General features: G+C 36.9%; 1 protein-coding gene across 2 annotated transcripts in view; it reads left to right on the top strand.

The window, feature by feature from the left end:
- The window catches only part of LOC132553575 (uncharacterized), a 42,815-nt gene extending 16,349 nt beyond the window's left edge, over positions 1-26,466 (top strand). For both annotated transcript variants that reach the window (XM_060217830.1, XM_060217831.1), the window contains exons 2-9: positions 6,216-6,275; positions 13,185-13,361; positions 17,174-17,428; positions 17,619-17,648; positions 18,364-18,515; positions 19,831-20,086; positions 20,233-20,358; positions 23,764-26,466. In XM_060217830.1, the coding sequence (XP_060073813.1) occupies positions 6,216-6,275; positions 13,185-13,361; positions 17,174-17,428; positions 17,619-17,648; positions 18,364-18,515; positions 19,831-20,086; positions 20,233-20,358; positions 23,764-24,680 (1,973 nt within the window). In that variant the 3' untranslated portion in view covers positions 24,681-26,466. The remainder of the gene's footprint in view (positions 1-6,215; positions 6,276-13,184; positions 13,362-17,173; positions 17,429-17,618; positions 17,649-18,363; positions 18,516-19,830; positions 20,087-20,232; positions 20,359-23,763) is intronic.
- The last annotated feature ends 979 nt before the right edge of the window (positions 26,467-27,445 follow it).

A 27,445-nucleotide genomic window follows, 5' to 3' on the forward strand; every position in this document is an offset into this window, starting at 1 on the left:
ATTTATGATTCAGGAAAAATCTGGTTTTGAAATTAATTCTTGTGTTAAATGTACAGTTAATACTATGCCATTTAAAGACCGAGATTTATCAATTATTAAGATTTAAAATGGAATAAAAGTCACTGTGCAATGTTGAAATTCGTGATTTCGGATCCTTTGCGTCCATGTCCCTTTCGCAGTTTTTAGAATCATTAACAGTGCGGAAGTTAGTGATGGAAACATGCACACATCGTTATCATGATAAACGTTACCAAGAAGAGGTACGTTTTCAGACATAGATCTCTGTAACTAATCAGTACATGTTGATTAGTAATTCCAGTTTCTTTGTATCTTACGCGAACACAACAATGCATCATGTTACAAAAATCTCATCTGGTCTTCATAAACATGTACATTCCCCCGATACGTACACTGTCGTCTTCTTGTGATCCCACCACTGGTACCAGTAAGTAAAAAGTCCATGTACATGTCTTTGTGTGACCTCGCTCGTTACTGTTAGGTGAAATCATAGCTATACGACCCAAAGTTATCCGTGATAATACTATCTTACAAAAACTGCCACAACACCACAGGAAAAGCCAAAGTCATGCATTTATATTGTACAATGACAAGAAGCATGCAATGCACGTGTTAGTCGTGGAAACGCTCATACGTCACAAAATTATCAGGTATGATGAAACACAGGCAAATTACATGTAACTTTAAACTACATGCAGCTCTTTTGGGACTTGTCAATATATCAAAAACTGAAGACCGACTGCTAAGTTTTAATGGGTTTCAACACCGTTTCAAACTTTACGTATCTGGAAGACACATGAAACACGGTTTTACATTGAAAGGGAGCTAGAAATTATTTGAAAATGTAGATGGCTTTTAAGTTGAAAACATCTCCGTTATGAACGGTTTTCATCATTGAAACTATGCACGCCAAGATTTGCGCCATAAAAACTTATATACAATATAAACTCATTAGTAATCCTTTATAGATATTTTAAAATGAAACATAGCAATATTCTGTACAATAAGTAAGACACGTGTGAGAACTATGTAGCAATATCCGAAACAAAAATGTCTGTGTACAGTGATGATCATTTGTCTTTTACACATACATAAACTTCAAAGCCTCCGATCTATTTGATTTGACTGGTTTAAATCTTTTCTGCCAGCCGTCGTGGTGTAGTGACTAATATTGAGTGATGAATAATGGTGTGCATCACTATCACTTGGAGCTCAGTGTTCTATATAGGGGGCCTCCAGTATGTGGAAAGAAATCAAACATAAGGACCTTCTCAAGGAGAACGTCTGTTGTTCTACTGATTACATCAAGTGGGGTTACTTATCAAGTTATCGCCCTTGTTATGGGTTTAACCAATAAACAACTGTTTTACATGTGATATCATAAGAGGGTGATCTATCGTGTAATCTCTCTCATTACGCCTGAGTTATCGCCCTTGCCATCACTCTCCCGTTGTGAAAGGCGTGGATAGTTGTGTTATCATAGGTCTATTATACACTAATTTTACATTACGTGTGAAGTGACTGTAGTAGTAAGCCTTTTATACGTCGATTTTATCTTATCACATAACACTTACACACAATACCAATCACAACGGAGCCCTCGGAACTCCACCTTCATATATTACACCACATAAATCGACAACAAATGAAAACAATGAATCCTCTATGATATCACTGAAACTCTTCTCGAGATTTAGTTCTAGGTTTTAAGATGTTTTTATTGGTTTCCATCAGTTAATTGCATTGAAAATATAATTCGTTTTCAGATACATTTGAACAATGATTTTCCAGGTCAGAATTACAGGCTAAAAAACGAATTCAGTTGAAACCAAGATCCACGCGGCAGCTGAAAAAGTCTCGATACAGGCTAGTTAGTCTAAATGTGCGCGACATAACCCCAGAAATACTTGAACGTCATCCATGACCTCCTAATCACGTGTTGAAACAAAAGGCTTGACCTTTGATGCCTGGCTTCTATTCTGGTAACAATAGCGGTACACGGTATGGTTTGTGGTAAGGCTTGACAGGCGTGGTACTTGGTTTGCATTCCTGTGTGAAGACATTCCGACACGCCAACATTAAGAAGGCATTTGATGGTTGATGAGGCGGTCAGGTACCTTGGTGATATCACTGGTTTACTGCTGTCGTGTGCAAGAGTTGTGTCAACAAGAAGCTTTTTGGTGCGAGATTCGTTTCACACAGCACACCATCCAATTAGAGTTTTTTCTCCAAGTTTACTTTTAAACAATAAACTCGTATGCTTGTTACATATATTACTATCCCGAAAGCGATTGACCTGACGCTGAAACTGCATTCTGTCACGATTTAAAATGTGCCGAAAGTAGCGGACAAAACATCAGCACTCTCCACTAAAGAGTTACAAAAATGTAATGTTGATTGAAAAACGGAAATATAATTATGTACATGGTAAATCAATAGGATTTGCTTTTCCTTTCGTCACTTCTATTCGTTTCATTTAAATCATACATTCGCATTTTGCATGGACCGAAACCGCCATGTTTGAAAGACAGATCATTACAGCGATGTAGTGAGCCTGTGATTCCTCTTGTGATAAACATTCACTAACATATTATATGAAAATTATTGAACCATCTAAATGGGTTAGTCAAATGCCTATTAACTAATCATAGCTGTTATCAAGTCTAAAGCTGTAGAGATAGAACTGAATGTTTTCTGTCTGAAATCAGGGCGGAACGAGCATCCAAGAAAAGGTGCTTGGGAAATCAGATGTCGTAGTCAGTACAATAACTCAAATAATAAATCGGCGGACCAGCGGCCTCTCATGTTACAGAAATAATTACCTTTCTATTGATTTCCTGTATTTAATGTTTTAAAAGTGGTATACTTGCCTGATTTTTTCCATGACATTTCGTATTGTGTCCTGAATGATAGTCTTTGTCACGTTTACGTACAGGACATAATGCAACATTCTTACTTTTTCGATTACGGCAAACTTTGTGTTTTTAAAACGGCATCTGTCTCAAATGTTTCTCTTAAAGGGATTTTAGTATTGTTTTTAAGATGCTCACTCGAGTATTTATCTATACAAGTTGACGACCACGCTTTAGAAATACATCCAAATTCTGCGTGGTACATTGGTAAAAAGATGTCTTAGCGTGTCTGTATCAGATGCAAAGATTCCCAAAGAATCGGCTGTACCGAGAACTCTGTACTGGAACACCTGTATTATCTGGTCAGGCAGAGATAGTGATAGCGTAACGATTTTATTTCTAGTAACAAAAGCCGCCGTTTTGACCCCTGGCTTATCTACCACCAGTTTACACTCTGACGTTTATGTCCTGTAGTAAACATGCCCAGGTTGCCATGGTTACGTCACCATCCTGATAGGGCAGCATCTGCACCTTGCACGGCCTGTCATGGTTTACATCAGAACTAGCTCTTTAGAATAAATTGACAGACCAGAACCTGTCTAAAACAAGTACTTTTCACAAGAAGGTGAATTCAAAATAAACACTCTTTGCATGGGTCGTTACATATCCGGTTCCAAGTTTTGTTGTGCTACAAACTCATGAATCTTGTACAGATAAATAACAAAAAATGAATGCAAAATCTCGACAGTTAGCACGCGGCGCATTGTTGTCAAGAACAGTTTTTTTAGTAATGCAATACTTTGAAAACCACTACTTACCAAAAATATCGTGAATTTGAAATACCCCTCATTATTTTGGACAGTAAACGCCAAGCCACACTGGGCGAAACGACCTGATTAGCATACAAGAGATATATCGTATCTCAGGCATGGATAAATGTCATCCTCGAAAACAGCTACCGGCCAAGGTCGTCAACAAAATGGCTACCAAAAATGTCTTCTTATTAATACAACTTGATACAAAAAAGATAGAAACAAATATAAACGAATCGAAGCGTCATTTTCACTTGAAAAAAAAACCTAGGTAGAGTAACAATGTGAACGTATGGCGGTTCGCGTATTTCCGGTCATATTGTAATACTAAAGCCGCCAAAACGGACGGTGTAATCTGTCTATCTAGACCACCCAGGTTCGCGTGAGAATGCTGTCAGTATGTGGCCAGGATGTTAACTATTGTCCGAAATGATGTAATTGGACAGTCTGCCACTTCTGAGTCTGTTGACCATCAAAATGAACATCTGGAAGACACATGGTGAGCAATTTCGACAAATGATGGGCGTTGTGTCTAAGATAGAATCCAAACCTATAAAAGTGGTAGAACGTACATGGACATTCTGACGTCATAAACAACATCAGCTGATCGCTGAAAACCTCTGTCTGGTCATTTGTATAATTGTAATGTGTGATATATTTCTTTTTATTCGAGTGAGTTACGCCTTCCTAAAACATTTAAAATATCTATAGTAATGTATCAGTAACATAGATTTGATCCCAAATAAATACATATCCCTCATTAAAGTTTTTTATCCTCTCGCCATCACATACCATTTCATCAACAGATAGTGGTGACAAACATGTGACCGAAACAATAGGAACCCTGGTGACGGATTAAATCGTTTAAAACAGACACAACTTATGTAGTGGCTAATGTAACGGTAATTTACTACTGGGTTAACCAAAGGTTTCCCTGATTTTAAAAATCCACTTTCATATCTACTCTTAATTGGAAAGCACGGGGTTTTACTTCGTCTGATTTCCTTCAGCTCGAAACGGGTATGACATTTTTCTGCAGCTCTCGATGTAAGGACATGGTCCACTCCAGCAGTATCTTTATTACATGCTATATAAATCTCCACGTGATGATTCTCCGATAAGACTACATTTGCTATACATTAGGGTCCGTATTTCCAAATGAGTTAGTGCTTTGATACGTTGACGCTGACAGGATCTGGCATATATTGCGAGTTGCCTGTTCGGTGACATGGACTTTATAAATATAATGATGAAGGTAGATTTTGATATACATCTACTGCTATATGTGTTGACGTGTCCGATCATTTACGGGAACAGCTGAATGAATCCATCATTAGATAAATTTGTCGCTATAAACAATTTGTTGAAATGCTCAGTAGACATCAGTTAACAAGATGAGTGACAGGAGAAATTCAAGTCGATTATAAATAAACATAAATTAAACATTAATTGGATGGTGTAAGTTGAAATCGTGTTTATTTCTAGAATTAATTAACCAATTTCCATCTGGTTTTTATCCTGCATGTACTCTTGTTACAACAAACCTGTCGATGTAAATACACGTCACACTGAAGAAGTGATTGCAAACTATGACGGAATTACACACTAACAACCAATATCTGTCTAACTTAGCCAAACCGTTACGTGGCCGCCTTGAATACCAATGTATATTACTGTATCATACTGTAGTGTTAAATATAAACAAAAATCATCAGATTTTTAAATATCTATGTAAACCATCCTTTAGATGAAATAGCAGAAATTTTCAAAGCTGCTGATAACCCTTAAGATTAAAAAAATGACTTTAAACCGTTACACAAACTGAGAGCATGTCATTAAACAGTCGTGGCTATAAGTGATGTCTATCTATAGGTCTACTATATTTATGTCTGTCCGTTTGTCTTTAAACCCGTCTTTAAACTATATTAATGACGTGTCTTTTTCACATGGCACATGTACTTTTCTTTTAAAAACTTATGATATTTTTTTCAGAGCAATAGTCGTAAATAGAGTTTTATTATAGGTCTGCTGACACGTACGATTACATGCTGCACATATGTTCAGACCATTTTCGTAGTTTTTTTTTATTTCTATAAAGTCTGTGAAACAGGTAACGATACATTTTAGTTCTTCTCTCTAACTACATACTCGTTAGGTCTTTAATACTTTGAACTTTATACTCAGAAGTCACGGATAAATTAACATCTGTATTTAATACATTGTAACTAATGTAAATGATATCGATTCGGGTTGCTAAGGAATTTGATGTTATCGTCAACGGTTGAGACTCGTACAGAATTTACATCGCGATTACAAAAACTAAGAATGGTGATCTAGTTCAGATTCTCGTTTTACTTGAAGTGTTATATCAAATTTTATGATAGTTTAAATTGTATCAGAAAATCTTTGTTTTTGTAACTCGCTATTTTTGTATCCATTCGAGTATTGTAGAGGATTATTAACCGTATATCATGCTGGCATATCGCTGGGTTTTTTTTGTCAAATCTTAACGGATGACTTTGTTCTTTTACAGTTGTGTTTGTTGTTCTATACGACCGAATGCCTTTATCGGCAGGGAAGGACTTGGAATCGGGTAAGTTTTCTTCTTTTGTTTTTTAGTCTAATCACAAATAGATTGATGTTTGATGAAATACTTTCTTGCAACTTACCATAATTTCAGTTTTTTGTTTGTTTATTTGTATTTTTTTTTTTTTTAATGTTATTTTTTTTTTTTTTTTGTTTTTGTTTTTTTGTCTCGTGGACGGATTTGTATTTAGGAACATCAGTAGCATTGATGATAATTTACTTCCACCTTTGACAAATGAAGACAGTGATATCAGGAATATGATGAAGAAGAAGAGTGCTTTAGGCATCCTCTGTTCGCGTTTATAAAAAAAAGTATGATACGAAATAGATAAATAAATAAACGTATCCGACACATTCCTGAATCTAAAACCTGGACTGCAAAATATTAATTATTCATACATGTTTGGTTTACTCATGTCAAAATCCGCAAAACACATAATGAAATAATACATGTATAAAATGATATATTAACTGGTGTACAGTTTGGTCACGACTGAGGGCATCAGATATACTTACATCTACTGGTATAACATAAATCATGGATCAAACATCCACGCGCTGGCATTTGTGGGACCACATGGCGCAATATATCATTGCATTTGGAGTCGATTTTGTGTTCATAACTTACAATAAGAGTACATTACATACCAGTACTTTAGTCTGACCCCCTAACATTTCTCCCCTCCTGATTTACACAGTAAACCGCCATTGAGTAAATACGATAAGCATAGTGATTTGATTGGGTGGCAACCTTTTTGCTCGTGTAATCTTTTGATATCGACCGGATGTAGAATTATCAGGGGAGGTAATCATAGATTATAACAATCAACACGAGACATTCTTGTATGTCGGGAGACGGTTTTGATGGTGCTGTGATATCCAGAGTTCTGTATGATATTAAATAAACAGTAATCACATGATTAAAGAGATAGAGATGAAATCGAATCATGGCCTGCTCCTCTTGTCGATGAAATATCACTACAAATATTAATTATTTCAATATGAACTATGATCAGTGTCCGTTTGTCTGTAGATGTCTATGATGTGGTATATTTTGTCCGGATGTGGTATATTTTGTCCGGATGTGGTATGTTTTGTCCGGATGTGGTATATTTTGTGTGTTGTCGCTGTGGTATGTGTGTCTTTGTGTGTTGACGCTGTGGTATGTGTGTCTTTGTGTGTTGACGCTGTGGTATATTTGTCTTTGTGTGTTGACGCTGTGGTATATTTGTCTTTGTGTGTTGACGCTGTGGTATATTTGTCTTTGTGTGTTGACGCTGTGGTATATTTGTCTTTGTGTGTTGACGCTGTGGTATATTTGTCTTTGTGTGTTGACGCTGTGGTATATTTGTCTTTGTGTGTTGACGCTCTGGTATATTTGTCTTTGTGTGTTGACGCTCTGGTATATTTTGTCTTTGTGTGTTGACGCTGTGGTATATTTGTCTTTGTGTGTTGACGCTGTGGTATATTTGTCTTTGTGTGTTGACGCTGTGGTATATTTGTCTTTGTGTGTTGACGCTGTGGTATATTTGTCTTTGTGTGTTGACGCTGTGGTATATTTGTCTTTGTGTGTTGACGCTGTGGTATATTTGTTCTTTGTGTGTTGACGCTGTGGTATATTTGTCTTTGTGTGTTGACGCTGTGGTATATTTGTCTTTGTGTGTTGACGCTGTGGTATATTTGTCTTTGTGTGTTGACGCTGTGGTATATTTGTCTTTGTGTGTTGACGCTGTGGTATATTTGTCTTTGTGTGTTGACGCTGTGGTATATTTGTCTTTGTGTGTTGACGCTGTGGTATATTTTGTCTTTGTGTGTTGACGCTGTGGTATATTTGTCTTTGTGTGTTGACGCTGTGGTATATTTGTCTTTGTGTGTTGACGCTGTGGTATATTTGTCTTTGTGTGTTGACGCTGTGGTATATTTTGTCTTTGTGTGTTGACGCTGTGGTATATTTGTCTTTGTGTGTTGACGCTGTGGTATATTTGTCTTTGTGTGTTGACGCTGTGGTATATTTGTCTTTGTGTGTTGACGCTGTGGTATATATTTGTTCATGTGTAATTACGCTGTCCTTAACTACTTTCAAGCTGCACCAATGAGATATTCCCTACTTTGTTCATTCAATAACAACGCTTTTTGTAATCCAACACATATCAGTTCTGTAACATATTTCTTTAAAGTACTTGTACAGGTCTTAGAATAAAATACTGAAAACATCGAAAATTCGGACCTACTTTATGGTAATGTATTATATGACTGTTTATTGTAGAAAGTCCTATCTTTTCTGTATCTAGGTTAACCCTATCGTCACTTTCAATATACAGCTCTGTACCTTCACCTTAGATCGTAATGGAATGATGCCAACCTAAATACACTGATTTATTTAATGACTGAATATGTAAGTTTTGAAATATCAGATGATTTTTTTAAATGCAACGAAATCAAAAGTGATGTTACAAATGGGAAAAAGAAGTGAACGGAATCTCTCCTGTGACGAGTACATTAATTAAATATTCTATTGGAATCACAAAAATGTTGAGAAGTCTAATTTTCAAAAATATGCAGCATAATTACGTTTGAGTCCAAGGACTCTTTGATAGGTCTACATGTATTACTCACGGGATTAAGGTCCCGTTTGAGTGTAAAGAAATAGAAATAACCGAGGATTCCCGGAGAATCTGCGACTAATTCGGGTCGACTTGGTTGGCACACCACGTCACCGTGAAGGGGAAAGCAAATAGGTCGTGACGTTACACATACAAGACGGGTTATAACGTTGAGATATAGAACAGAGTATCTTGGAGCGAAGGCCATGTTTATGATGTTTATGTAATTGGTTATCAATGCAGAGGTACGTCTATTAGTATGCTATTAATTATGAATGGGGAGGGGAGAGCAGTGGGTAGGGTACTTGGCGACTGTGTGTAAAAGTTGGAAAACAAAACTCAAGGAATATACAAGTAGGAGTGGTCGATCTAGCTATCGTTACTGGTTATTTTAATAATTGTTGCATTAAAAAAATACTGTCAAATTAGTGGCTGTACAACGTTAATCATTATTTCCCTATTGATCAACTGATTGACTTCTAGCGAAAGTCAAGGTTATATATCGCCTCCGTCCACATATGATAAAGTCACTAAATTGTCAGTCTTAGGATACGTTCTTATAAAATAGCACAATGTGAAAATAGTAGTGTAAAATTTGGGCTGCTTTCATCTGGATACGAAAGTCTTTAAATTAGTATTGAGGTGGGTTTTTTTATATAACATTAAACATACGGCAATGGACAGGAGTTACAGACGGGTTATTTCGGACCGAAATGAAGTGGACGCCATATCGATGTTCATTTTAGAATCGCGGGCTTTTACTTAGAATATAAACTTTGTCGATGGAAACAGAACGACAATTGTTAACGATAAAATATATCAGTTAAAATATCAATAACTACTTAAATAGAAATCTAGATATGACGTGGTACTTGTGTAGGGAGGAGCGGGACAGGCCTTCAGTTAACAGCACTACACAAGGGTATCCAAGTCCTTTGCACTCCACGTTCTCCAGTCATCATTACGTATCTTACTGCATCGTCTTTGAAATATGCATTTATCAATAAAAACGAAATTTCATCAGACGAAATCGAAGCCTTTATAAAAAAGAATTCCGGAAGTATGTAATCACGCGAGATTTAAATTGACCTAGATGTTGGTTGGGAGGTAGTCCATGAGATATAACTTTATACCGAGAACTGTTATCTCAATCTTAGAAACAGATAGTCATTGATGAATTCGCGGTGCTATATAGTACGTGTTTTATATTGGATGTTCGGTTTACTGGTGTTACATCTGACACCAGATAACGGAGTACGGAATAGTTGTTATACGGTGCATATGAGAACCGTACACCAACTGAAGGAGAGCTTGTACTAACTACCGCTTCTAAACAGCAGGTGTAGCGGTGTGGTGACATATACATGTCAGATTTCAATTAAAAGTTGGTTCCTTTTTTAAAAGAAGACAACCCATGCCGAGAGGTGGGGCTGTAACTGCCGAGTTTTTATGAATGTCGCTGTAATTTTTACAGAGTTGCGATTTATTTCAGCGATGAACGTGTCAAGCCTGGTATGATGTCGTGTTTCCCGCCACAATTAGCTTCATTATGGCCGTTATTTTAGGGTTCTGGTTGACTCACAGATAAACTATTATCGTTCTGTAACGTTATGTAAGCTTACATTATAAATCTGATAGATCTTTTATCAAAAGACAAACATCAACATGTATTTATTCTGGTGCAGACGAGAGGTTCCAGAGGAGATAATGCAACACCTGGCGAGGAAACACCTTTACGAGTCTGGCACGAATGTATGGTGGCTGATTTCGGCAGTCTGGCATTGTCGCCTTCGCCCAACGCAACAACACGTCTACACGCGACAACGCGAAATTCCGTAACGCTTCAACGCGAAAATGTGTCAAATTCTACGCGCCAATACGGCAGTGCAAAAACAACAACAAAAATAAAAACATTCAGAGCGCAAAAAATCGTGTTTGGGGATATCTATGTCGCATCATCGCGTTGTCGCGCTGGTAATGTAAACATTAATTAGAGACGTGTAAACGTGACATATAAACAGATAACTAATTAATGTGTAATGGCGGGTTCAAGGGATTTTCCTAAACCGTTAAACTGTTAATAGACGGTTCTCCGGTTAAAATCCAGCGCCACAAACGATCTTGTCTCTACTATATTTGGCCTTTAAATAAGATAATAAATAATTGAGATATTCGTAATTTGTTAGGAATTCTTATTATTTTGTTAATAGCAAAACAATATGTTAATACTTAGTGTAAGTTGGTGACGGTCTTCAGGAAGTTTTTACACATCACGCCCAGCATCATACCTGTGTTAGTGAAACTATACTGAGAAATAACGTTGCTCGTTATGATATGAGAGAGTCATTCATTTTCTCTGTAGATCAAACTGATGTTTACATATAATCGTTTAATCGAAGTTATTTCGATGAGCTTCGCTCCAATTAAGAAATCCGAAAGTCGAGATATGGGGCGCCGACTCGCTTAACCGACAGATTACCGACAATAATTGAACAATTAAGCGATTTTCTGGGTTATTACATGTACCGAATATGTTCTATCTACATTTAATGCACGTTCCATACGGAAAGGTTTAACATGTGAAAATTAATCTGTATTGATGTGTTCGTACTTATTCACTCTGACTGATGATACTCTTTTTGTCAAGGTGAAGTTAGATAAAAATTTAAAATTGGTTGAAAATGATCCACCAACGGGAACGCAACACAGTGCTGCATATCAAATCGCTTCTGACATTAAAAAAAAGTAATCTCCTGAAGGTTGATATGTGTTTTATACCTTTTTGTGTGAGACACAACCTTAGATACCAACATGTGTATATGATTGAATGTCATTTTTGTGGTGTATGGGTAGGTTTATGTACTTGGTGTGAAGTACATGTTGTGATATTATAGATTATGTGTACAGATATGTTTGAGTACTATTAGCATGAATGCAAACGGATGCATACATATTATACAGTACATATGGTATAAGTGTATAAGTGCAGGTAGTAATTTGTTAATGTGGACATGTTTCCAATGATACGCTATACGAATGAATATTGACCTGTTTGTAGTTATAATAATGATCACTTTGTATCGAACTGCAGGTATAATTAATCAATTATCAGTATCGAACTGCAGGTATACTTAATCAATTATCAGTATCGAACTGCAGGTATGATTAAGGAATTATGATTAAGCTGTATATGGAAATTAGTATGCAAATGTATGGATATGTAGGTTAGTATGCAAATATATGGATATGTAGGTTATGTGTGGGTATGCAAATATATGGATATGTAGGTTATGTGTGGGTATGCAAATGTATGGATATGTATGTTATGTGTGGGTATGCAAATGTATGGATATGTAGGTTATGTGTGGGTATGCAAATGTATGGATATGTAGGTTATGTGTGGGTATGCAAATGTATGGATATGTAGGTTATGTGTGGGTATGCAAATGTATGGATATGTAGGTATGTGTGAGTATGCAAATGTATGGATATGTAGGTATGTGTGGGTATGTAAATGTATGGATATGTAGGTATGTGTGGGTATGCAAATGAACAAATATGTAGGTTCTGTGTGGGCATGTTTCTATAGATGAGCCATCCGTGTTTCTAAAAGATAAGTAAAAGAGGTTGTAATATCTTTGCCATCATTTAAATAAAACAATTAAACGAAATGAAATTAACGATCATAGAGACTCTATTTCCTATACATTCTGTTTGGTCCAGCAAGGATACAAAAGTAAAGCTCTCTAGAAAATTTGGCAAATAATTGGTTGTGAAATTAATTGTGTTTACTTCAGGAATATCGCAAAACAATTGTTAAGACAAGGTGTAAGTGATTGTATGTTGCCATTGGTCGTACAATCCTTGCCGTCTAGACTATGCATCATACCACCACACACATACGGATCATTATGTAATCAAATCAAAATAAAACCTGATTCATATATAAGAACATAAAAACAAACAGTGACTCGTGTTCTTGATGTTTGTTAGATCGAACTTGATTGAGATATCAGAACGAATAAATATATGGGTATACTTGATGCTTGGTATGCTGTCATGTTTCAAGCTATTAATTACCCAATACTGAAGAAAGAAAAACGATGTATTAAATAAATGTAGAAAATGCACTGAAGTATAGGACAAGGAGTCTGTTAAAGTCACGATATTTCCCCAGTATTTCATTACTGGGAATTATCTCCATCCTTTCGAAATGGTCAGGTATTTGTTGTTCCATATTCTAATGAAATTTTATTTATGACAAGGGTTGATGAACAAATTCTAAATACTTTTGATTTTCTACATTTTTCCAGAAACACAATCCTCAGTCGCTGAGGCCCTTGTATACCCACAACAATCCCTTTTAGGGGATATCGTATCTCCAGCATGTTGGAATTTCACATATGGCGACCGTCTTCGTGCAGAATTCTATAGCCCGAACTATCCCGAGGAATATCCGAATGACATCGAATGCACACAGTACCTCGAAGGTAAGTCCACTAAAAATGTCTAGGCTCCTATTAGGTTAAGGATACATGATTTCGCACACTTTCGGCATGTATTTATATGCGCTTCTATCATATTTATTTCCAAACGATCAAGATTGTCCAGCTTGATTAGACGTACAAACACTTCGTAACATGTAAGTACGTAGCCTGGTATGCGCACGCATATTACTGCGCATGGACATTGTTCTTAACGGTGTTTACTTCCTGGTTTGAATACGAATCGGAACCTAATTTGGCAAACCTTTCTAGCCTCCTTATTTTTGTAGCTAAGCACGCTTTTCAAACGTCTTCTAAAACAAAAAGAAAACAAAAAAACTCTGAAACTTATATTGGGCCATAAAATGGTTAGAGAAATGTTGAAAATCCAATTTATTCCGCCGAATTGAAAAATGTCATTTTACCGCCATTGTACTGCCATTTTATTAATGGTAAAATAAAATTCATTCAAATTTTATATTATAAACTTATTTTATGTTATTATATGGTATCTATGCTGTTGGAAACAGAGGGTTAAACAGGCTTATTGGCCCGTATTCTTTAGTAATGTCTGCTACCAAAGAAGTAACTGTAAACGAGCAGACGACAGGCCATGGGGGCCTTACTGTTATTATAGGTGAATTCGGTCGGGTCGATTTTACAAAACTTAATTATAATTTGATACAATGATATATTCTCTTATCATTTGGAAATGTGTAGTCTAATCTATCTCTAGGATTACATTTTTATTGAATATTTGATTACCTTATGCCCATTGACAAGATCCGTATAAGTAATGTTTCGTTTTCAAAGTCAGGTTAACCCAAAAGTGCTATATTTAGAACAGCAAAAGCAAGAGCGAAATCTGGCTTAACTCGGCAAACAAACGAAAAAGCACAATCCACTGATAATTGAAGGAAAAAGACGAAACATGATCAAGTATGCGAATTTACGTATCCTTACTCTACTTACAACACAATTACAAATTTAATTTCGTCTATTTATTCATATTTGTCAAATATTTACATTTTCTGGGAAGGTTTCAAAATCATAACTAAGCTTTCTAAACATCCCCCCTACAAATATACTTTTGCGGTAATTACACACTAAGCTGCAAAGGGTCGTTTTCTTTACAAGTGAAAACCTTCGCCACGAATGATTTAGTGGAATACCAACACATTATTCAAATTCAGGTTTCTTAAATGACTTATGGTACACTTTCAATTAACATTTCCATTTGGTTTTAGCCATGTGTTGATGGCTCTCGATATAACTGTCGCGCGTCCTCTAACTGTTTGCCACGCCGAGAACTAAGGAGTACCTTACCACCAGCAGGGCCAGATATTTCATAAAATCACAGTGTTAAGATTTAATTATAAACGTAAGTACTTGTGTTATAAACCGCGCCTGTGTTTTTGTGAGTACGGGACGTGTTCGGATGATGTATCGGATCGTCAGTGACCCCCCGCCTTCCTGGGAAACTGTTTTTAATCCAATCAGACCTTCTAAACGATAGTATTCCTAGCTACGTCACCTTAGTGAACTTACAGCGGTAGGACCGTCGTACAGTTTACTTAATGGATGAGACAACTCTGCCATATAGCCAGGCTGCAAGTAGTATGGTAGGAAAATTATTCTGAAATATGTAGATAGGTTTTTAATCTAACGAAATGGTCTTAATCAGAACAAAACGTATTTGCTCTTATTTTGGTACTAACGAGGTTATATAGTTATGCATGTCCTACACATCGACTAATATAGGACATACAAATATAATACTTAGTGTATGTATTTTATCTAATTAGTTAGACGTGTACTTCTTACCTTAAGAATTTGGGAGATTGATGATCTAGCAATGGTCAACTTTCTGTTTTATTAGTGGCGGGGTTTTCTTTCAACGCAAACTGCCATAAAAATATCAGTTTACACAACAGAATAAAGAAGCTAGTTCGTTTGGTGATGTTTCAAAGGTCATCGAGGGTAAACGAAAATAGAAAAGACACATTCCATCTAATACAATTTACAAGTTCCCATAGGCCTACCTAATCCTGAGGGCTTAAGTTTGTTTCACCTGACTAATGCTTTACAAATTGATAACCATTGGCTGCAGATTTTTGTGTAATATATAAAGTAGATTTCCAAGTGGAAGGTATCGTTATCTGCAGAGATAACCATGTCGTCTCATGAAATTAGAAAATATAAAACGATAATGTTTGTAAGGTTTTGACTAAAACTTCCTACTGATATTTAGTTGTAAAAAATCATGACTATGACAAAGAAGAGACTCACGAATAACACGTTTGAAATTACCAGCAGCTGTTTCGTCCCTTTGGGTCTCGTTAGTGATGCTAGGTGCCTATAGTACCGGAAGTTAGAAGACGAATTGAGGAAAGCAAAATAAAAGTGAAGATATACATCTAAACTGGAAAAATTGTAAGAAAATAAGGTTATATAGAAACGATATTTATCTAATGGAGAACATTAATTTGTCGGTTTCAGAGGACAACAACTGTAATATATGAAACAACATGAAGTTTTGTTGTAACAAACAAGTTTTATTTACAAATTCTGGACAAAACACTCTTGGTCTCCGCTATAGAGGAGAGCAGGTGCAGATCTATTTGGCGGGGTGTCGATTCTCTAGCGGCCCAGGCTGGTACTAGCTCTCTTTCTTGATCCCCTAAAGTAAGGAGCTTACACTCTTGCGAAGATAAATGTCTGATAACTTTGAATTCGCCTCGACGTTAATAAATCCATATTGCTATGCCGACAAGTCAATATGTTTTTGCACTTGTCTCTCCATCATGTATAAGTGATAATCAGGCAGTTACACGTTTTTGCAGACATTTGCTGATAACAACTGTATTTGAAATTTCTAACATAATCCTTGACAAAACGTTAAATCCATCTGACACATCAAATGTGTTATTGGCGTGGAAAGGTTACTTAGTAATCTCACGCAAACGGATCAACTAAACACCAGCAAAAATAGTTTTTTAAAAGCCATAGATTTATCAACGAAATTTAAACTGCCGCATGTTAAAGTTATTCATTCAATTAAGTTATTTCCGTTATGGAAATAAGTCAAGTTAGTATTGATGTATATAGCCCGAGTCACTCACTTCCACGAATCTGTGCTCTGTTCGAGTAAATATTCATTATCACTGTTTACATACGAAAGCACTTAAATGATTTCTACAGCAAAGTTCAAGAACTCATTTTTCTTTTCAATGTAGTTTCTAGGTCATATACTACAACCAATGTCCATTTAAACATTCCAAAAATAAACTCGGAATGCATTTTCCATTTTAAAAATTTTCGTAAGATCAAAGGAAAATGAGAAGATAACTGCGAGACACTGTAAACCGAATGGGACTCCCGCATCAAAGAGTTCCGATAACACAAAATGGCGAAATGTAAATATATGTGTAATGTGAATGATGGGCTAACCACATCTGAATTTACCAGAGTGAAGATTTCGAAATTAATCGAATTCTTAGGTATTTATCAAAAGAAACCAATGCAAAATGTAAGCTCGTCAGTTTATTTTTGGTAATAATTTTCTTTCTTCCTTTTTGAAACGAAAACAACATGAGAATTTCTTATTCTACGAGATGTATTTTTTCATATACAGCTATGAAGCATCCCTCGGCAAACAATGAAATGTGTTACATTCTACGAATTAACTTTTAAATTAGTATACGTCACAAAAACATTAAACATTAGCGAAAACCTGCTAGTATCTGATATTCCCGATTAAACCTTAAACATGTTATGTTTTATAAAGTATGTATATTTTTTTTCTCTCCAATGAACAGCTCAACCAGGATACTATATCCATGTGGATTTCCGAGGAAGTTTTGACGTAGAAACATCGGAGGAGTGTAAATACGATTTCTTGGAATTTCGGGACGGTCCCTTCTCCTACTCTCCGCTCATTGATAAATATTGTGGCAAGGAGTTTCCTCCTCTGATCCGATCCTCAACACGGTTCATTTGGATACGTTTCAAAAGTGACAAAAACCTTGGCGACAAGGGCTTCAAAGCGATATACTCGTTTGTGAAGAAACAAAGTAAGTATACCAAAGTCGTCATGTCAGGGTTAACAACAAAATAAAACGTGAGCTATCGCTCTGTCAGTCTAAAGTCAGTTTGTATATCTTGCTCTTTACAACTTTCAGGTATCCTCTAAACAAATGAATTAGTGTAATTACTTAGTAGAACGTACGTGCATTATTTAAAGTTCGTCCGTTTGTATTTCAGATTATAACCCAAAGAAAGAAGAATCCAACGGTAAGTGATGTTACTACACTAGTAGCGCATGCGTAACGAATATTTACACGCAACAAGTAAAATCGACACAGCAATTTCATGGGCTGAAGTTTGTAAAACAAAAGGGAACGTAAGACGGTAGTAGGAAAGAGGCCAAATTGTTGCTGCTGATCAAATCACACATTAGTATTCAGAATGAAATCACATTTTGTCAACAATTATACAATATTTTTCACCTCGATTTTGTAATTCGCTCTTATAATTCCTGGCCCGTTTCTGTTGAATAAGACATTTCACGAATCTACTCATACATCCATTTCACGCATCTCGAACGAAGTTTTATAGAAGTTCATATAACACAACCAGTAGCAGATTAGAGTTTGACGTTTCGATGACTACACAGTAGCCTTCATCAGGCAAATGATCAGTGTGGAGCGTACTAGCACTGACGTACGTAGTGTACGAGATGGTAAGAAATCGACTTTTACTATAATCCTATGTACACTAAGGTCGAAAATAGTGTGACGAGACGGTAAACAGATTATAGACCAAAACTACACCAGATGGTAACAATGTACTGTAGTCAATTCGGCTACGCTTTGTTTAGCACTACACTGTTATTCCGACTGGTTGTGTTATAAGAACATCTAGTGTTTTGACATTATCAACTGGAGGAAAATGTTCCAAAACCAACGAAATATTGTTTTGTATTATTGCACTCAAATTGACATTCCAGTGTGTCGGATGTTGTTCAACACCATTGAGCCGGATGGAATACTGACGTCATCTGACTTTTCTCTTCACAATGACGATATAGATACCGAAGGTAGTAAAAGACAAGGTCACAGAGACTGCACGTGGGAAGTCCACGCGCAACCCGGGAGTAAGGTGTGTTGGTCAAGAATCATGTAAAAAGGAAGACTCATCCTCTCGGGAAGAACGCTTATATTGACGAAAATGAGAGATTTTTTTTTACGTTCCGTAACTTTATAAAATTCATAAAAATATAACATATACAGGCATTATCCATCCATTGTGTGGCCACGCCAAGATGGGTGGCTATTTAGCATGAGAGGACAACAAAATAACTACAGTAGAATCAGTTTTAGTTGAACGTCTACACTTAACTAGTTGATTTTCTCAAAAGTAGTACCTACCCAAACTACCGAAAAGCCCATTGAAAGGAAAATAATAATAATGAAAAAACCGAGACATATTTATACCGACTACAATATAGATAAGTGTTGGGAACGATGACATCTCGTGAAGATGGTTGTCAAGTGGTTTATAACGGGAGCTGCAGAGTCTAGAGACATTACGAGGAAACAGTTTTTGTTCAATTTGACCTCGTTTTGTCGATTTTGAGCTTAAGTTGAACTTTGATAACAAATAATTACTATCGTGATATCCAAGGGCAGATCCAGGATTTCGAGTAAGTTTTCAACTGAAAAATCTAGACAATTTGGGTTGCAGGCTAGGGGAGTTGACCCAGAAAGGGGTATGAAGCCCACCCAAAAGCTGAAAAGAAATCAGAATGATATGGCAAACGATTTGTTTTATAAAAAAAAAATATGTATGCATGTATTTGCGTAAAGGCAGCTATCCGCCTGGAGGCCTAAGGTATCCTTCAAAAGCTCTTGTTTCTATTTCTTTCGCAAAGCTTAAGATAACCTACGGTCGCTGTTTCAAATTCTAAATGATAAAAAAGCACCGTACTGCCTAGGACTAATGCGATACACCTCCCATCAGGTCCGTTATTACGTAGTGAGAACTAAAGATCAGCTTTAGGTTGGAAAAGTAATCTGTCGATGGAATTATAAAGCAATAAATTGTCAGGGAATGATTAGGGGCGCCGCCCCGATTTTGTACGAACACTAACAAATAATGTCTTCACTTTGTATGTGATTGAAGTGCCACAAACCTATAAGCTGTGTGATGATGAAACTTCAGTTCATCAATCTCGCAAAAAAATGATCACTTGGCCAATTTCAGAGGGGGCATGCGCCAGATCCTCCCCCTCTGAATCCGCCAGTTATTTAATTGATTTTAAAGATGTTCGCTTGTTCATTTCTCACTTAAAATATCATATGTTGGTTAGGTAGTACTATTTTCAGTCAGACACATTGAATCAGTCTTTTAATAAAACTTTTTTTGATACAATATGTGCCTCTTTTTATCCGTATTACTGTGTTTTGCCCCACAGATTCGTCTGTCTCACGTCTCAGCCTGGTTTCCCCGACCCAAGGATTGTAGTGCCAATTATATAGAGATTTATGACAAAACGACGGCCCCCAAGGATAGAATATTCCACTACTGCAACGGACCTCTTCCGGAATTTGTGTCGGTCAGCAGTCGGGTTTTCATTCGTCTCTATGGCAACCGACCGGAGTCTTTACCCAGGGTGGACGTGCAGTATTCCGTGTACCGGAAGGTCGTCGCCGAATATTCATCCAGTTCAGGTGAACAGAAAATTCTGTATTACACTAATTACATCGTTCGTGAAACATATCACATGATTTTATGTGTTTAATGACATTCTGTTTTTGATGAATATATTTATCTATTTTGAAAGATTTACTAAATTAATTTCTTTTTCTTTCTTAAGGAGACAAATGTGGCAACACCAGAGAGTTTTTCTGTGACAAATGGTGTATCAGTAACCAACTCGTTTGTAATGGTCGCAGTAACTGTCCTCACGGTGAGGACGAGCAGCATTGTACACAGGAAGTCGGTAGGTATCTCAGGTCTTCACTTTATAACGAAATATCCCATCGTCCTCTTCGTAGTTTCATTTTACAGACAAACAATTCACTACCTGATCTGATATTGCAGACGAAACACTTTCGTTTCATGGCCGATTTATTTCCTGTCGAGTTTCTGTTTCCTTTCTTTCAAAGTCAGAAGGTATCTCCGAATTCCAACAGCATATCTGGAAATCAGATAAAACCCAGATTTTTTTTCTTTAAAAAATACACAAAGACGTCATGCTGATAATTTAAGGAACAATTAACTCAAGGATGCCAAGTTGTGATTGAAATCCACGCCTTAGTGTTTGTCTCGCTGTAAAACTCCTCACATTCCTGTTGCCTGCTGCCGTCCGAAGTATTATTGTACAGAGACAAGAATCGGTGAAAAGCCATCGACGTTACAGGCTGTAGTAGTGGCAGATAAAATCTAGCACGTCGCGACAAACTACGCCTATTTTCGGATACCGGCACCAGATTACCATGTAATTGTTCTAGTGATTTACAAGAGACTTGCTAAGAACAGTCAAAATCCAATACTCAAAACTCTACTTATATCAGGTAGTGATTGGCATAACGATATACTGTTTTCTTTGTCTGAAATCTAAATGTGATATAACACTCGACATATCTTACCGATGTGTGGAATGTAAGCTACTTACATAAAACTCCTAACAAATCTTTTCTTCATTGTTTTGGATTTTTGATGCGGGTTTTATTACATTTTCTTTAAAAGTTTTCTTAAGAGTATAATTGCTCTCGTTTATGTATTCTTTGTGTCATCCTATTTACTATTACTTTCGGAATGTCTAATACCACACCGATCACCTGTGAAAAACGTGTAGATGATAAAGGACAGGACTCTTGAATAAATCCTCTTCTAGACGTTAAAACGGTGTTCAAATGATTGTAGTGAAACCTGGACCATAGAGATAGGAAGGGTGTTACAGGTAGCAAAAGCAGTCTGAAATGATTTTTCCAAACTTATTAAAGCCTTGTCTATTCCTTATCGTGATGTATGCTCTCATCGCAAGCAAATTAAGAAAAGTGATCACTAACACAGATTACGGCGGAAGCAGTTAGTTTGTAAATGAGATATTTATGTCGACCGAAACCATGAGTTTCCAGTAGATACAACTAACCGGAACAATGTTGTGAAATACTACACCAAACTGTTCACCACATATCTGCTGGCTTCGTCAAGACCTGCACATGTATCCTGATCAAATGATTCATTGCTTTTCTCGTAGCATGGGTCTCTAACATTCGCCCCTTTTATCAAAGAAAGAGCAAAGGTTTCATTTTATCTGTATTTCATCTCATAACTGTCATACAATGTTTCTTTAAAGTTTCAAAACGAGGTTAAATGCCACGCTGTCTGTCAAATTGTTCAATGGTCTTTCACCTCAAGTCTGTTCTCGTGATTTTCTTCTGACATTTTAGGCTATTGTTTGCGAAACTCTAACCCAACTCTCGGATATGGTAATCACCTACGAAGGTTTTTCATTTTCAAAGTTTGTTTGTCCAGTATATCAGAACGAGGCTTTCATTGACTTACAAGCTAAGTGCCCTTTTAGTTAAGTATTGACGAAAAAGAAAAGGCTAAAAAATTAGAATGCGTTCCTGTACAGTGGGGGTGTACGCTCGTCCAGTTCGCGTGCCACTTGTAGTATTTACACGTTCAGTAGATTGGTATATCAACGGTACGATTGCACGTCAAGTTTAACCATAATATTTATACACGTGAAAGGCGGACCATTGACACGTGGTCAGGCGTTTGATTAGAGTTATAACAACAGCATAGCCTGTGTGGGACGGATGAGGTCACGTACTCTCCATCCAGACAGCAATAATTAGGATTTTAATTCACATTTAATTTCTTTTTATCTTTCTTGATTATATCATGCTATATTTCATTTAACTTTGATAAGAATAGCAGTGTTTCACAAATCAAAATTATCTCCGTAATTGTAATAATTAATATCTTTTCGTTTTTCATTTGTTTGGAACAATGCATATTGTTATCATAATAATCAGCCAAGTTTATCATCATTTCTACAGCGGAAATAAACTCTCCCTAAAGTAAGAACCGCGTATCACCGGAAGTTATCAATTACTATGATAACGTGGGCGAGTCTGGTGCTTATTTGAGTCAGAATCGGCATATTGACTTGAAGATGATGTAGACATGTGTTATCATTTGTTTCGTAAACACATAGTCATTGCTGTGGGCTTGTTTTTACCTTGCTTAGTAAATACTCAGCTTTACAACCGAATTTCGATTCAGGCAGACATATACAAACAGCAAATAGTAGCAAAAGGTTTGTATCACAACACAAACTGTTTTCGAACATACACCAACAGTGTAGCTGACAGTGGCAATTAGCTTGTAAATATACGCCACATTATAACATACCTTCAAACCTTCACCTGAACCATACAACAAATCACGTCAAATAACACTCGAACGTACGTAATAACAATATAGCAGCCCGTGACAAATAGCGTGTAAACGATGATCATCAAAAGTTAAAACGGCTAAAACCACTTAAATATAGGTCTTCAGTAATTGGTAAATGTTGTCAACTAGTCGCTGGTCTTTAATTTGTTCTTTCGTGACCAGTTCAACGTTAAATTTTCTGGAAAATACGAACGAATTCATTTGTTGGATCTATGCACAAACATGTATATACACCACTGATTACTATTGGACGGTAGCAGTTTAGTGTTCATGTCAGTACGTACACAGACGAGGTTATCGTACACGAGCGTGATATACTAACCAGACATGGTCTCTTCCCACAAAGACGCCAGGCGCGTGTGCCTTGTCGGCGGTGCATGTTCCACCAGTTACACGGCCCAGCCGCTCACGTGAGGCCCACGGCCACCCCTCAGACAAGGCCTGACGTACCTGTGGCTATTGTTGATAAAACAAAGTTTCACCACATGTACTCCCCTCGGTCTACATGATATCATCACTACTGACCGGTTCTATTTGCGTCTGTCCATTTTCACGTTGTACCAACATTTGGGTTACAATGTCTTATCAGGGAATGGTCAATCAGAATTGCATGTCAACGTGACGCTCCTTTTTAAGTTATGTCAAAACAGCATTAGATGACGAAGTTTGTATATTTGAACTTCAAAATCAAACAGCTCCATACTTTTGTTTTACAGAAAGACTTTCAGAGGCACATTTGACCTATGTTTACGCATCATTAATGAAGCAGTTGTTTTCTGCTCAATTACAATTTTAAAAGCATTGCTGTATACATTTCTGTTGATATATAAAACACACAGAAACGGTCTGTTAGCTATTATGTTAGTGCCTATTTACAACTGTTAATGAACCATGTTAGATTGTGTTATGATTCGTGCTTTGTGTTTTTCAGTGGAGGAGGTGACGGTCATTCCACTTCACATGATTATTCTTGGAGCTGTGGTGGGCGTCATAGGCACCGGCATCCTCATAGGTGGGTGCTTGACATGGCGCGCAAAACGCCGGCAGAAGCGAAAAGACAAGGAGGCCAAATTACAACAAGCAAAGCTCAAGGACACGAATATGGAAATGACAAGTAACAGCTCGAGCACGACTCTTTCTAGCAAGAAAGGAAGTAACTATCCCCCGCCATACTATTCCCTCCCACGACCCCAAGTCAAAAATCAAGGGATTGTGCGGGAGTATACACACAGAAATAGTCTGACTAATTCCTTACAGTCGCCCTCCGAGGGAGAGTATCCGGACCAGAACTCTGATCCCGGCAATTACAAAAAGTATATGGTTATGGACCAGTACATGGAGGAAGATTCGAGCCCATGTCCATCGGTGTATAACCAAAGTCCCCCTGTGCTCACCACCATCGTAGAGCGACATGATATCCCGCCACATACTCCCGACATCGACCCCACTTATGGCTGGGGCGGATACGGCTGGCGTCAACCGCGCACTATGGGGGAGCCACGGTCACCAATTTCACCACCCACGCTGAGCGAAAATATAGCTAAATTGAAGCAATATACGATTCCGAAAAACCATCCTGGATATCAACCGGAAAACAAAATGTACAACCCGGAAACGAGGTACGAGATTTATCCGGAAAGTAAATTTCAAATTGGAAAGGAATTCAAAATGAAGTATGGCATGGTGCCAGATACCGAAATGATGCTAGAGCAACAAAAATTAGGAAGAGAGTTTACCACAAAATACGGAACGCAACCTGATGACGTTTCGATGGAAAAACAAAAAATGAAACAGTTTAAAATGCGAAGCCAACACCCGGATATAACACGTGATATTGAAGTTACGTGAGAGTAATAATTACAGTAAAATGGAAAGACTTAAAAGTTGTTTTATCACGCGTGTCGTTCAGACAGTCAGTGAGGATGGACCTTGCGGTATAAACCGTAACAACAATGGTGGAACAAGACACCAACTGCAAACCGCAAAATACCGTATCAAACGTTGGGATGCAATTACCAAGTCGACTGTGTGATCGATTGATTATCAATGCAGCACAAAGTAAGGAGTTTGAATGGCCAATAACGACTCGATTGAAATATCGTAAAGAGACGACACAACACCTAAGAAGAAACGTTGTCTGCAACAAGCTCATACGTTGAACGAATAAAATCCAACACGTTCGTCTCTCCCATGAGCGTTCTCAAATTAAACAGCATTCAATGCGGCACTTAAGTCGCAATAATGTCCAAAAGACGCAAAAGTTACGACAAACGATCACAACTGTCATAGTCGCAATAACGTCCAAAAGACGCAAAAGCTACGACAAACACTGACAACTGTCATAACGTGATCGTCAGGATCTGGAAATTAACCAAGTGGTAGAGAACATGGGTATCATTGGCGTTAGGTCATCGAGCAGAGCTGGTTTAGTGATGTGTACTTGTGTGAAGTTATACTTGCTATGAAGAGTGCTATACACTGACCGGACCAGAACCTACAGGCTGATTATATTGTATGACTATGAAACGTCTAATGTTTAAATCTTTTTTTTATTTCTCATCTGCATGGTCGACATGTTTATATTCAACATGTAGTCCACACATTAAATGTGTTCCAAGTGATAGTATTACAGAAAATCATTTTTATTTTCCTGGTTTCGTTTATTGGACTAGCGTTTCGTACATTCGTATGAACATTCTCGGTATCCGCAATTCATGAAGAAAACATCGACATGTTTATAAATATATGTCATTTGAGACTTTCTGCCTGAATTTTTATACGATGAAAGATACAAAGGCTGTACTGTATGAGGAAAGGACTCTAAGCATTCCAATTCTCATAAACTTGACCATAACCAAGGATTAGAAGTGATATATCGTAAAGCCTAAGTATCGCTTATCTGGGTATTACCTAGAAATCAATAATGCTTGAACTATGAACCTTTAAGATCTATATTGTCCGATCAACCGCATATAGGGCTCCCGTCTTCTGTAACGTCCGTGTAATCAAATTTCTTCCGACCGAATTGGACCACAGATGTAACTCAGAAGTTCTTATCGACATTCTACTGACTACATCTTTTGGAGTTCCTATGGATAAGGCGGCGGAATCCTTGTGTTAACACTTGTTATAGTGCTGCTCCGTAAAAATAATGTGCCTTAGTATTTGTGTTTGTATATTAGCTCATGTGTGTTGTATTTATGGCTCAGGAATCCATTTTTTTGTCATATTTATTTTAAATGATTAAACTATAATTGATGAAATGTTGATTTAAGGTTCGAAAATCATACCGAAAGAAGTTCATTTGACAAGCAGTTATTGTGAACAGTAAATTTCGACTCCATCGTCGCTATGGTGTGATGATAACCAGGTAATCAGTCCTATCATAAAGAAAGCACTCATACTTTACTAAATAAACTACATATTTCATCGGTAGGGTAGCATGTTAACATAATAATGTAATGACAAGGTGATGGTGACAGGTAACATTTGATGAAAGTCTTTGTAATTTATTTTATCTGTTGTCTGAGAAGATGAATGCAGTGTGTGTGTGTGTTGAAGTATTTGTATATAAAACGGCATTGCTTATTTCATTGAATCAATAATTGAAATAAAATAAATATATTATAAGATCTATTTTTTGTTTGTTTAAAGAAGAACAGATGTCAACCTCATCATGCTATTTTGCATTACCAATGGAACGAAGTGAGACATGTCTGTAGAAAAAGACGTATTATTAATGGAACGAAGTTAGACATGTCTGTAGAAAAAGACGTATTACCAATGGAACGAAGTGAGACATGTCTGTAGAAAAAGACGTATTATTAATGGAACGAAGTTAGACATGTCTGTAGAAAAAGACGTATTATTAATGGAACGAAGTGAGACATGTCTGTAGAAAAAGACGTATTACCAATGGAACGAAGTGAGACATGTCTGTAGAAAAAGACGTATTACCAATGGAACGAAGTGAGACATGTCTGTAGAAAAAGACGTATTATTAATGGAACGAAGTGAGACATGTCTGTAGAAAAAGACGTATTATTAATGGAACGAAGTGAGACATGTCTGTAGAAAAAGACGAATTACCAATGAAACGAAGTTAAAAGACAAAGTATTCACTATAATGTATGACCTTGTCACGGCAGCGAGACGTCTTTTTTCACAATGTTGCAAATGGTTATTGTTCACCTCCACGCATAACATAGATACTATGAGTAACAAAACTTAACAAATATCGTCATTCTGTCTGATGCTTAGCAACATAATTGTACTTATTCGATGCTTGAGAGCGTTTCAAGCTAATTTATATATAGTGCTGAGGCAAAACGTTGTGGCAGTTAACTAATTATATTAATGTTTATCGGAGCTAGAAGATAATGCAGTATACAAACACGTTTACAGTGATGATAATCTGTAAGGAATCATCATACACAGTGTAACTTATTACTACACATACAACACACAAATACATGGACAATAAGCTCGTTCATTAACTATCATAAGTGTATCCAATCGTTACGAACTTTAATTAAGACTTTGTTGTTTTGACTAACATAGTACTGTCCAATACATTGACATCACAAACCACTTATGTTAACACTTTTTCCAGA

This window comes from Ylistrum balloti, unplaced genomic scaffold (assembly GCF_031769215.1).
Source record: "Ylistrum balloti isolate Yb309-2 unplaced genomic scaffold, AGI_CSIRO_Ybal_v1 Utg370338, whole genome shotgun sequence".
In the NCBI taxonomy this organism is placed as follows: Eukaryota; Metazoa; Mollusca; class Bivalvia; order Pectinida; family Pectinidae; genus Ylistrum; species Ylistrum balloti.